This window comes from Palaemon carinicauda, chromosome 22, assembly GCF_036898095.1.
Source record: "Palaemon carinicauda isolate YSFRI2023 chromosome 22, ASM3689809v2, whole genome shotgun sequence".
In the NCBI taxonomy this organism is placed as follows: domain Eukaryota; kingdom Metazoa; phylum Arthropoda; class Malacostraca; order Decapoda; family Palaemonidae; genus Palaemon; species Palaemon carinicauda.
This window is the reverse complement of record NC_090746.1, coordinates 57278475-57291015: the sequence shown is the minus strand read 5'-3', so window position 1 is coordinate 57291015 and position 12541 is coordinate 57278475. Positions and strand designations below refer to the sequence as shown.

The window sequence follows — 12541 nt, the reverse complement described above, 5'->3', positions numbered from 1 at the left end:
GCTCGCGAGTTTTTGTGTGTGTTTTCTGTCGAGCCGCTGGAGCAGCAGCTATTATATATTCACCGGGTAAGTATATTCAAAAATTTATTTTATAATTAAAATATCATTTTCGTGTTTGTGTAAATGAGGTATGCAAGGTGAGGTTACCGAAAGTTTCAGTAGACCCTCACACTGTTTGTTTAAAGTGCAGGGGTTTTGAATGTGCGTTTGATAATAGGTGCAAGGAATGTGAGGTTTTGAGCGAGAAAGAATGGTTAAGTATGAAACGCTATGTGCGTAAGTTAGAGTTAGATAAAGCCAGGAGGGCTTCGAGATCTAAATCTAATTCTGCTAGTGAGCTTAGCTTAAATATTTATTAAAATCCTTTAATTAATTCCTCTGTAGAAGTTGAACCTTCTCCTGAGGTAGTAGCTCCTGCCCCTTCTACAGGAACGGTATCTACGGATGACCCTCGGTACGCCAGGATGGCGGCTGAGTTGAAGGCTATTAAAGACCAGCTTTCAGCCTTTAAAGGTAAGAGTGAGAGTGTGATTAGTGCTTGTGATAGTGCAGTGGCGGTGGCGACTGATTGAACCTGTCACGTCCCTAGGTCTCAGGACCAAGGGAGAAGGTACGTCGACGGCCGCAAGGGAGTGAGAGGTACGCATCCTTGGTCAGCCGTCGCCTCAAGCAGTCCCGTTGCGTTTTCCCAGGCTGCTCATGACCGCCATGGAAAAGGCGTGTCGGAAGTGATGGTGTCTTTCCCGAGCCCCTCGCCTAGACGCAAATGGCAGTATGAAGCTTCGAGACCGACCAAGAGGGGATGGAATCAAGCTGACCAGACCCGTTCTCGCTCTCCCTTATCGAGTAGCCCGGAACCTTTTCCTTCAGAAGATGACTGGGACACCGTTCCAACGAAGAGGTCAAAGCCTAGAAATGGAGGGAAGGAAGATTCTCCTCTTCTTGTAAGTGATGAGAGACTATCGAGAGAACCTTCTCCTACGACCAGCGCTACTCGGCGGCCCTTGCCTTCGGAAACACAGGATTCAGCAGTCACAAAAGCTTTTATAAAAGTTATGCAGAAGCAGGTGTCTTCTCTGTTACAAGCTTTTAGCCGCCCTTCCTCCCAGTCGGGCAGGCGTAAGGACGACACTTTACATATTAAGAAATCGGCCACTAAGAGGGAATGGAGTGCCTCTCCCAGGGAACTGCGGCGCGATTCGTCAAGCGCACAGTACCGCACTTCTTCTTCCTCGACACGCCACCAGGACGCTCATGATTCTCGTTGCCAGGATGCTTCCGTCTCTCGCTCGCGACGCCAGGACGCTTCCAGCCTGCCTTTTCAAGACGCTTCCGCTTCACAACGCCAGGACGCATCCAGCTTTCGTCGCAAGGACGCTTCCAGCTCTCTGCGCCAGGACGCATCCTCCTTCCGCCTCGAGAACGCTTCTAGCGCGCAACGTCAGGACGCCTCCAGCGCGCGGCGCCAGGACGCACGCGCCCTTCGATGTCAGGACGCATCCGACGATTTGCTTTTCTCAGATGCAGATGAGCAGTTGGAAACTGATCGGCTTGTTAAAGCAACCTCGGACTTGGTTTCTGCAGCCCAACGAGAGACTGATTTGGAAGTAGGGCAAGATCTAGAGGATATCTCAGAGGATGAAGATAAGCCTGCTAATGCGGCTGCAGATTATAAGGTTCTCTCTCGCTCCCTCCTTGAGCTTTATGGGGAGGAGTTTCAACCTGCTGCTCTTCGTTCTCCTCAGTCGCAGTTTGGCAGGAAGAAGGCCAAAAAGCAGTCGGCTTTCATCAAAATGAAGCTGTCCATCTCGGCTAGGAAGGCTCTCACTAGAATGGATGACTGTCTGAAGGAGAGTAGGCAAGCGGTGAAGACCACCTTCTCGTTTCCACCAGCTAGACTTGCGTTTAAGGCGGGCATGTGGTACGAGACTGGAGAAGCTCTTGGCCTGGGAGTGCTTGCCTCCTCCCAGGGGGACTTCTCTGGCATTGTTGACTCTTCCAGAAGACATGCCCTTAACTCGGCGAAGGTAATGTGGTCTATGTCTGAGCTTGACCACCACGTCAAGGGAATTTTCAGAGCCTTCGAAGTCTTCAGTTTTTTGGACTGGTCTTTGGGTACACTGGCCAGGAAAACTGAGCGGTTGGAAGATACAGAAGACCTTACTAGTATTATGGCCTGCATGGACAAGGCTCTTAGGGATGGGTCAAATGAGTTTGCTTCCCTATTTTCAGCAGGAGTTTTAAAGAAGAGGGCCCTTTTATGTTCCTTCACTTCTAGAGCAGTTACAGTTGCGCAGAAGGCCGAGCTCCTTTACGCCCCTCTATCGGAGCACCTTTTTCCCGAGTCCCTTGTCAGGGACATTACCCTTTCTCTAGCGCAAAAGGCCACATAAGACCTCCTGTCACGTTCTGCACGAAAGCCTTTACAAGCGGTTCCTTTGTCATTGAAGAGAGAGGAGAGGAAGCTTCAGCAGCCCTTTCGAGGTAGAGCTCCAACGAGAACAGACTTCAGGGGAAGACGGCAAGAGACGGGCGGTAGAACAAATAGGGGTTCGTTCAGATCCCGCCCCAGGAGATGAAGCTCAAGTCCTCCAGACAGCGGTAGGAGCAAGACTCTCACTTTTTTGGCAGGCTTGGAAGAAAAGAGGGGCGGACGCCTGGTCCCTCTCGGTCATCAAAGAGGGATACAAGATCCCCCTCTTGAAGAAGCCTCCACTTTCAAACATGCCTTTATCCTTGGTGACGCAGTACTCGGACGTCGGGAAACAAGAGGCTCTAATGGATCATGTGAACCAGATGCTGGAGAAGGGAGCGATAGAGCCAGTTCTGGAACTATCTTCCCCAGGCTTCTATGATCGCCTGTTTCTGGTACCCAAGAGCCCGGGTGGATGGAGACCAGTGCTAGATGTCAGCGCTCTGAACATCTTTGTGGAAAAGACAAAATTTACCATGAAGACGACTCGGTCGGTGCTGGCAGCGGTACGTCCAGGGGACTGGATGGTTTCTCTGAATTTACAGGACTCTTACTTTCACATCCCCATCCATCCGACTTAGAGGAAGTTCCTAAGATTTATGATCCAGGGCAAGTGTTTCCAGTTCAAGGCTCTTTGCTTCAGCCTCAGCACTGCTCCTCAAGTCTTCACCAGGGTAATGGTGAATGTGGCAGGATGGCTTCACCAAGAGGGAATAAGAGTATCTCTATATCTAGACGACTGGTTGATAAGATCCCGGTCGAAGGAGAAATGTCTGGAGGACCCACGCAAGACTTTTATGATGGCTCAGGAACTGGGTCTAAGGAGAAGTCTCAGACCGAACCGAGTCAGACACTTTATTTGGGGATAGTTCTGGACTCAGTTCGTTTTTGGGCTTCTCCCTCCCAAGAAAGGCAGACCAGGTGCCTCGGGAAGGTTCAGGAATTTCTGGAAAGACAGAAGTGCTCAGCGAGGGATTGGATGAGTTTGCTGGGAACCCTCTCCTCGCTCGAACAATTTGTCTCTCTGGGAAGACTGCACCTCAGACCTCTTCAACACTTCCTATCAAGGGTGTGGGACAGGAAGATTCAGGACTCCTTTTCCTTCCTCATTCCAGCAGAAATCAAGAGTCATCTGATTTGGTGGCTGGATCCAGTTATTTTAGGGGAAGGAATCTCCCTGTTCAGGAAGAATCCAGACCTAGTGTTGTTCTCAGACGCTTCGGAGTCAGGATGGGGAGCAACACTGGGAAGCAAGGAGGTCTCAGGCTCTTGGGGAAAGGAGCAAGCCGGGTGGCACATCAACAGGAAGGAGTTGATGGCCATTCTGTTAGGACTGAAGGCCTTCAAAGACTCCGTGTTGGGGAGGATAGTGGAGGTCAATTCGGACAACACCACGGCTTTGGCTTACATCAGAAAGCAAGGGGGAATTCACTCTCGCTCTGCTCAAAACAGCAAAAGTGCTCCTCCTGTGGTCGAAGGAGAACAGCGTAGAACTTCTAACAAGATTCGTGCAGGAACAGAAGAATGTAAGAGCAGACATGCTCAGCAGGAAAGGGCAAGTTCTTCCCACGGAGTGGACCCTCAATCATCAGGTCTGTCAGAGTATGTGGAAGTTATGGGGGAGGCCTTTAATAGACCTCTTTGCCTCCAACCAAAACAAAAGGATCCCCAACTACTGCTCCCTAGTCCCGGACGAGGAGGCAATAGCAGTAGACGCCTTCTTGATGGACTGGACAGGGATGGATACCTATGCCTTCCCCCCTTTCAAGATCATCAATCTGGTAGTCGGGAAATTCGCTTTCCTCGAATCAGGAAGAATGATCCTGGTAGCTCCATTCTGGCCAGCAAGAGAATGGTTCACAGAGGTGTTGGACATGTTAGTGGACTTTCCAAGAATCCTTCCTCCAAGTCCAAAGCTTCTCAAACAGCCCCACTTCGAGAGGTATCATCAAAACCCCCTCGCTCTACGACTGACTGTCTTCAGACTATCGAGAAGCTTGTCAGAGCGAGAGGCTTTTCTGCGCTAGCTGCAAGAGCTATCGCCAGAGCGAGGAGTGTCTCTTCGCAAAGAGTCTACCAATCGAAGTGGGAAACCTTTAGAGCTTGGTGTAAGGAGCATAAAGTTTCCTCAACCACTACCTCTGTGAGCCAAATAGCGGATTTTTTGTTGTCCCTCAGACAAGACTCTAAACTGGGCGTATCCACTGTTAAAGGGTACAGGAGTATGCTTTCTGCTGTCTGTAGGCACAGAGGCATATACTTGACTCAGGATAAAGACTTGCAAGATCTCTGTAAGTCTTTTGAGACAACTAAGCAGGCTCAGTTAAGACCCCCAGTTTGAATTTGGACGTGGTTCTGAAGTTCCTATGCAGCAAGAAATTCTAACCCATCTCACAAGCGTCCCTTAGAGATGCTACTAAGAAAACCCTCTTCCTGATGGCTCTGGCCACAGCAAAAAGGGTCGGTGAGATTCACGCTATTGAAAAGTAGGTGGGCTTTAACCAGGATGGAGCAGTAAGTGCGTTGAGGATCGACTTCCTTGCTAAGAACGAGAATCCATCTAAACCCTGGCCAAGGACGTTTGAGGTTCCTAGCCTCACTAATGTGGTGGGTCAAGAGCAGGAGAGGCTCCTCTGCCCAGTTAGAGCCCTAAGGGCTTATTTATCTCGTACCAAGAATGTTAGAGGAGCTTCCAATTCTTTATGGTGTTCAGTGAAAGATCCTCTAAAGCCCCTCTCAAAGAATGCATTGTCATTTTTCTTGAGGGAGACAATAAGAGAAGCTCACCTCTTGTGTGAGGAAGAAAGCTTCAGTCTTTTAAAAGTAAAAGCTCATGAGGTGAGAGCCATTGCTACTTCACTGGCATATCGCAAGAATATGTCAGATAGACAGATTATGGACGCAAGGTTCTGGAGAAGCAACTCTGTGTTCGCCTCCCATTACCTCAGAGAGGTAAGAGTTGATTATGAAAGGTGTTATACCTTGGGCCCATACGTAGCTACTGCTTCTGTATTGGGCAAAGGAGTTACTACCTCCCCTCAACCTTAACTTTTGTATGCCTGTGTTTGGGTTTTGGTTTTTATGGTTGTCTGAGGACTGATTGGTGGTACAGTACCCTCAGTCTAGCTAGATAGTAATATCTATTCTGCAAGGTTAGGTGGTTAGTTTGAGTAAGGTTGCAGTTTTTTAAAAAGGGGCATAGGTAGTGCTGAAGTCTAGTCAAGTTGTTGGTCTCACCCCGTTTGACAGACTCGATTGAGTTGTTTCAGCATGACAGGTCCACTCCTGGCTGACACTCCTAAGGGAAAGCGACTCAAGAGGCAGGAACCTTTGAAGTCAGCTATCTTAGCAGGTATGGAATCAAGGTGTTTTATCCTACAACTTATTGTTGTTTTCCCAACGATGTTAGCTGTCTGTCACCCTCCTCCAAATGTGTGAAACAGCTATATGTATATAACTGCCAGGTAAGTTCTATTCATAAAAATGGGAGTTTTTATAATAAAACAAAGTTTATGAATACCTACCTGGCAGTTATATATATATTTTAAGTCCCACCACCCTCCCCTCAGGAGACAGGTGGGGCAAAGATGATCTGAGGAATAGAAAACGGGAATGATTCCACGTACCACCCTGTAAGGGGTGTTAACCATCACATGGCGGTTGCCGCGAATTTTGAAAAATTGTGCCGGACGGCAGACTATAGCTATATATATATAACTGCCAGGTAAGTATTCATAAAACTTTGTGTTATCATAAAAACTCCATTTTTAGGCCCTGTTTCAATTTATAACCTCAAACTATGATTAAGTACACATGCTCTGCAAGTTATAATCATATATAGGCCCACATTCAATATACAATCTTAGCTTAACTTTGCATAGATAAATGGGAGGAAAAAATGCACCTTTAAATGATAGTTTTTGCTCGAGGGGCAGTAAGTTCAACATATGCTTCTTGTTTTACATATGGCAACGGCAATGCTACAATTATTTTGAAGACTTGAGTTAGCATAACCAGAAGGATGGAAATAAAACAATCATGAGCTTAAATGAAAATAGAAAAACCATTACTAAATTTTTTTTTTTCAATGATAAGTTTTGTTTATTCAAAGTGTAGCATATATTTGCATCATGCCTGAAAAAAAAAACCCATCGTAGTTTGAAAAGATTACATGAAGTTTTCCATCTGGCAACACTTGACTTCAGTAAGCACATAGCAGACGACAAGAGCACAATAATGAAGAAGGTTTTGTCGCAAACCCCAACTCGTAGCCAAGTAGACCCAGGTCCAGCGAAATAGTCTAGCACAATGTTGGGTGCCCATTCACCGGTTGAAGTGCGAGGTTCTGTCGCTGACAGGGGCATATGCGAAGCCAAGCGTTTCCATGGAGAGCGACATGCAAACGCTAATCCGGTAATATCTGCCTCCTCTACTTCAACAGTTTATGATGACTTTGCGTCAGCGGGGTGCTTCTGCAGCACTAGATCATGAGCAAGGTAATGCCACCTTGCGACCACCTTTTTGCCCGGAAGGGAGAACAGACTTGCTCGTGAGGGAACGACCTACCACAGTAGCTCGCCCCTGAGATGACGGAACGTTGTGTTAGCATAGGGAGGGTAAAAATGAGTCGCAAGGAATATGATCTCTACAATGATCCGTAAGGTGATAGATCACGCCTTGAATCCGGACTCTACCCCGCAATAGTTTAGAACTAGAGCTCCTAACGCTAGGGGCAGGAGCATGTCCCTTCCATTTAAATAGAATAACTCAGTTGGGAATGTGAAAGTGTTAGATGAAATGTACCGCCCACTACCTGCAAGATGTAACCCACAAGAACATGGAGACATCTTCCATCGGTCCTGTGGTGGCTGCACAATGAGTGGTATAAACATCTCAAGATTTTTCATTGGACAATTAACAGGCAGTTGAGGGCAGACATAACTCTGGATTAAGTCTGGGATGAAGGACAAGAAGCTACCCCTCCGCCTGCAGGTATGAACCATTTTCCTTGGGTAACCTGATTATGTTTATATATTTGTTGCGTCCCCATTCTTCTAGTGAGGTGAGAATTGGGCAATGTCTAGTGGTTAATTCAATGGAACCCTACTACTCCAAGAATTCTTACTTGGACAAGTAACAGTGCTTAGTTATCACACAATCACACAGATTACCCAGCCTGCTACCTCTCACTTATGCACAAAAATTTAGTGGGGTGTCAGGGTGTTCACTCTTCGCTCGTGCAAAAGCACGAAAGAACACCCTGGGTCAAAAACCAGCCAGATGGTTAGCACTTCTACCCATCTAATAGTGAGTCTTTCCCTTCAAAGAGCGAAATGGTTTGTATTTAGTGATGGAACAAATGACACATGTAAGTAATTTTTTTATTTTTCCTAGATACAATCCTTGAGCTCTATATACAGATTTGTCTTGTCTTCTATCCCCTGCAAGTCCTGACTACAGTACAATCAAAAGTGGCATTATAGCATAAGTATGTGTGAGCAGCGTAGCCAGTACTACCTCACCTGCTAACTAACAGTGGGTAGTTTTATTTCTCTTAGTCAGAAGTATATTCCCCATAAAGAGCTGATGTTTGTATAGTTGTAAATTATTTACAAATTTGTCATTTATCAAAAATGCATAAAAATCTCTAATCATACTACAGTATATTTCTATTTTTTTTTCTTTTTACCTTCTAAAAAACTAAATGTACAACTTTCCTCGTTTTCAGCGGCCAAGTGCGAATGTAGCTGCGACTTTGTGTCAACTGGTGCTTTGGGCACCAAGTAAGTGGTTATGCCGGCATGCTCTGACTCTTCCTTCTCAGTCTGAGGTAAGTGATAAGTGTGATGTCAATGAAGTAAAAATCCTGGCATACAGTTTTTCAATTACTCTTTAATCTGATGGGGTACGGTAAATGTAATGTTCTAAAATCAAGGTCATTTGAGATTTTGTTCTAAAGCAGATATACTTCGTTTGTGTGGAGGCGGTTGTAAAGAACTGATTCATATATATCTGACAATCCTCTCTTGATCTATTTTTATATATTTTTTTTTCCTTTTTTTTTTTTTGCTGACAACTGTTAAATCATTTATAAGGATTTGAGGGAAAGTTTTAAGATCATCTGATGTTCATATTACTTCTCTCTCTAAGCTTGATTTAGGTGATATTTATGTTCATATTGCTTCTCTCTCAAAGCCTAATTGATATAAGTTTACCCCCTCAAATAAAAATTCTTTTTTTATCTCCACATTAGACAAAGACAATTTAGCTGTAATAATCATAACTTGAGTACACCGCACCGTCTTTTGTCTTGGGGTGTGTCGATTGAGTGCTATAGTCACTAGCCATTTGTATGGATGGTATAGGTTGCTTTTATCTGTTTCAAAGTTTATAATGAAGAACCACAACCTTGTCATCTACACATCTAGGTTTGAAATTCTCCATCTCCTTAAAAGAAATAACTAAAAATCAGAATTATTAATTCTGTCCTCTTGGGGCAATATGGCACTACAGTACATTATGACTTGGGTCTTCCTTAACACTGCCAGTGAGGACAATAATGTTTTACAGGAATACCATCTCCTCTTGGCTTTGGGATACTATTAAAGATTGTATCTGGTGTTGTTTTAAGAAGTAGAGAGAACTTGCCAAGCATGTGCTCACTTGGTTATTAGAATTAGATTGACACTATCATCACATACATATAGCAAGGCACTTCCCCCAATTTTGGGGGGTAGCCGACATCAAACAAATGAAAACAAGACCTTTCCTCTCTACGTTCCTCCCAGCCTAACAAGGGACTCAACCGGTTTTGGCTAGTACTGCTTGGGTGCCACAGCCCACCCTCCCACATTATCCACCACAGATGAAGTTTCACAACGCTGAATCCCCTGCTGCTGCTACCTCTGCGGTTATCCAAGGTGACCGGAGGAAGCAGCAGGGTCTACCGGAACTGCGTCACAATCGCTCGCCGTTCATTCCTATTTCTAGCACACTCTCTTGCCTCTCTCATATCTATCCTCCTATCACCTACAACTTTCTTCACTCCATCAATCGACCCAAACCTTGGCCTTCCTCTTGTACTTCTCGCATTCATCACCTTCTTAGCAAACAGCCATTTTCCACTCTGTCAACATGGCCAAACCACCTCAACACATTCATATCCACTCTAGATGCTAACTCGTTTCTTACACCCGTTCTCACCCTCACGACCTCGTTCCTAACCCTTTCTACTTGAGATACACCGGCCATACTCCTCAGACACTGCATCTCGGACATATTCAATTTCTGTCTCTATGTCACTTTCATTCCCCACAACTCCAATTCATACATCACAGTTGATGCAATCACTTTCTCATACAGAACTCTCTTTACATTCATGCCTAACCCTCTATTCTTTACCACTCCCTTCACTGCCCCCAAAATTTTGCATTCTTCATTCACTCTCTTGATGTACATCTGCTTCCACTCCACCATTTGCTGCAATAACAGACCCCAAGTACTTAAATTGATCCACCTCCTCAAGTAATTCTCCATTCAACAGGACATTCAACCTTACACCACCTTCCCTTCTCGTACATCTCATAACCTTAATCTTACCCACATCAACATTCTACTTCCTTCTCTCACTCATACCCTTCCAAATTTTGTCACTAATCGGCCAAGCTTATCTTCCGAGTCTGCAACCAGTACAGTATCATCCGTAAACAACAACTGATTTACCTTCCATTCATGATCATTCTCGTCTACCAGTTTCAATCCTCGTCTCGTCCTCCAAGCATTCACCTCTCTCACCACTCCATCAACATACAAGTTAAACGACCATGGCAACATCACACATCCCTGTCTCGGCCCCTCTCACCGGAAATCAATCGCTCATTCATTTCCTATCCTAACACACGCTTTACTACCTTTGTAGAAATTTTTCACTGCCTGCAACAACCTCACCACATTCCACATCGCCTCCCTATCAACTATATCATACGTAAAGCTCCAGATCCATAAACGCAACATACACCACCTTACCTTTTGCTACATATTTTTCACATACCTGCTTAAAGGTAAAAATCCGATTTGTACATTCCTACTTCTTCTAAAACCACCCTGCACTTCTAAGATTGCATTCCCTGTTTTATCCTTAATATTAATCAGTACTCTACCCATACACTGTTCCAACCACACTCAACAAACTAATACCCCTTGAATTACAATGTCAGGTGGGCGGGGCTTACTAGCATTAAAAATCAAAGTTAATATCTAAAGGGTAGTTCTTAATCCAACATCCAATTTACTGAACTGATGCACCCTATATAATGATAGAAGTAAAAGACCTTTCTAAAGGATTCATGGAAGGGTACTTGAAAGTAAGCCAAGTATCCTTAAGAGGGAGCAAAAGCTAGAAGCTTCCATGCCTGATGAAAGGCGTAACAAAGAAAAAGGTTTACAAATGGAGCCGTTAGCCAGACATATTCTTTTTGTGAAAAGAGCTGATGTCGTCTTTATTCTGTTTCACCTGAAAGATAATACTAGAATTTCACTGGTTATTGATTACTGCAAGCATGATCGCATGTATTTCTCTTGCATTGTAGTAGCCTCTTCCAGGGATTGAGGTTCTTGTGCATGTGGGAAGAGTCAAAATGAATTTGAGTGAGCATTGTGACTGAAGAACCCTGAAGAGATGTAAATATTCCACGCTAAGGATAATTATTACCCAAAGATTGTCATACCACCACTGCCATGTTGTCCAATGGCATTACAGGTATCCCTCCCGTTTCACAACCTGAAAAGGATTGGTGATAGAGAGGGTTGCAGCATTTGGGAGAAAGAGGTGCAGAGGTTGGAGCTTAGAAGAGAACAATACCCTATCAAAGCCATGTCTATAGCTATGTTGCTCCACTGCCACGTTCATTTTTGAAGGAACGTGCCAGAACTCCAATAACTTGAGAAAAATAAAACTACCTCTCAGCAAATCAGGACAAAGGTTCTTACTGGTTGTGGTAAGAATCCAACAGATTTATCAAGCCCCATGAACTAAACGATGTTATGTCATACTCAAGAAGATAATTTAGTGGTCTTGAAGTTAGTGAGGATGAAGTACCATTTGTTAAACCATGATAAACCTGAAAAGTATAAATTCCTGTTTACCCTTGCCATGGAATCAGAAGCATAAATTTTTCTGCCCTGCCAGTAAAGTTTCTCTTCAAGTATATATACAAACTGAGGGGTATGCCTATAGAGATCACTCATTGTAAGATGGGATACAGTATTTCTGCTGACGTGTGCGGAAAATCTCACCAGATAGGCTAAACTGAAATAAATTCTCTCGCCAATTTTCCAGAAAGTTAACAATGTTAAACCATGTGCGCTGGACCCTTCCACAGCAAGGTTTTGCCCATGAAGGATCGGTATCCTCTGAGATTGAAGTCAAGTAAGGCAATATTACATTAGTTGACTTCTCTAGCACATACTCATTGTAAGAGTTCAATAACCAGAAGTAACTGGGTATAACCAGAAGTACCTGTCCCTCAAATTTTTGGTTCTAGGGTCCTGGAGCCCTTCGTCTCTTAGTCCTTTGTGGAAACCAAAACTGTCTTAGAGCATAGATTCATTAGGGATTAGTTTCATTAGTCTATGAAAGCTAATGTATGGCCCCAAGACAGAACTGGTTTAATCTTGTATGTTGGAAAATCGCAAGCTGTCAGGCTCATCAGAACCTTTGAGATTCCTTCACTCTGGGTGGAATAGGACATCATGAAATAAATCCTGACTACTAAACAGAACAAAGGATGTACCAAATCCTTAACAGCAAGTTGGAAGTGGAACTGAGGTTTCTCTCCTAAAGGGTCAATGTGGACGCCTGACTGCCATTTGATCCATGTTCCGGGGAAGGGGAATTTGATGACCCGATGTCAATTGGACATGGGATGAGCTCTGCATCTTCAATTGCTTACAGGGTGGGAGGGGTAAACACTTTACCATTACATAATAATCTAATTCTGATTCCCTATGCTTTGGCCGAGGCACTGGGTCACACGTACCGAATGACTTCTAAAGAAAATTATCTTTGGG

At 44.5% G+C, this 12541-nt stretch overlaps 1 protein-coding gene across 1 annotated transcript in view; it reads left to right on the top strand.

Annotated features, from left to right (window-relative positions):
• The window catches only part of Pink1 (PTEN-induced putative kinase 1), a 63447-nt gene that overhangs the window by 47230 nt on the left and 3676 nt on the right, over positions 1 to 12541 (top strand). Inside the window, exon 10 of the mRNA XM_068346263.1 lies at positions 8202 to 8303. Coding sequence (XP_068202364.1) covers positions 8202 to 8303 — 102 coding nt within the window. The remainder of the gene's footprint in view (positions 1 to 8201; positions 8304 to 12541) is intronic.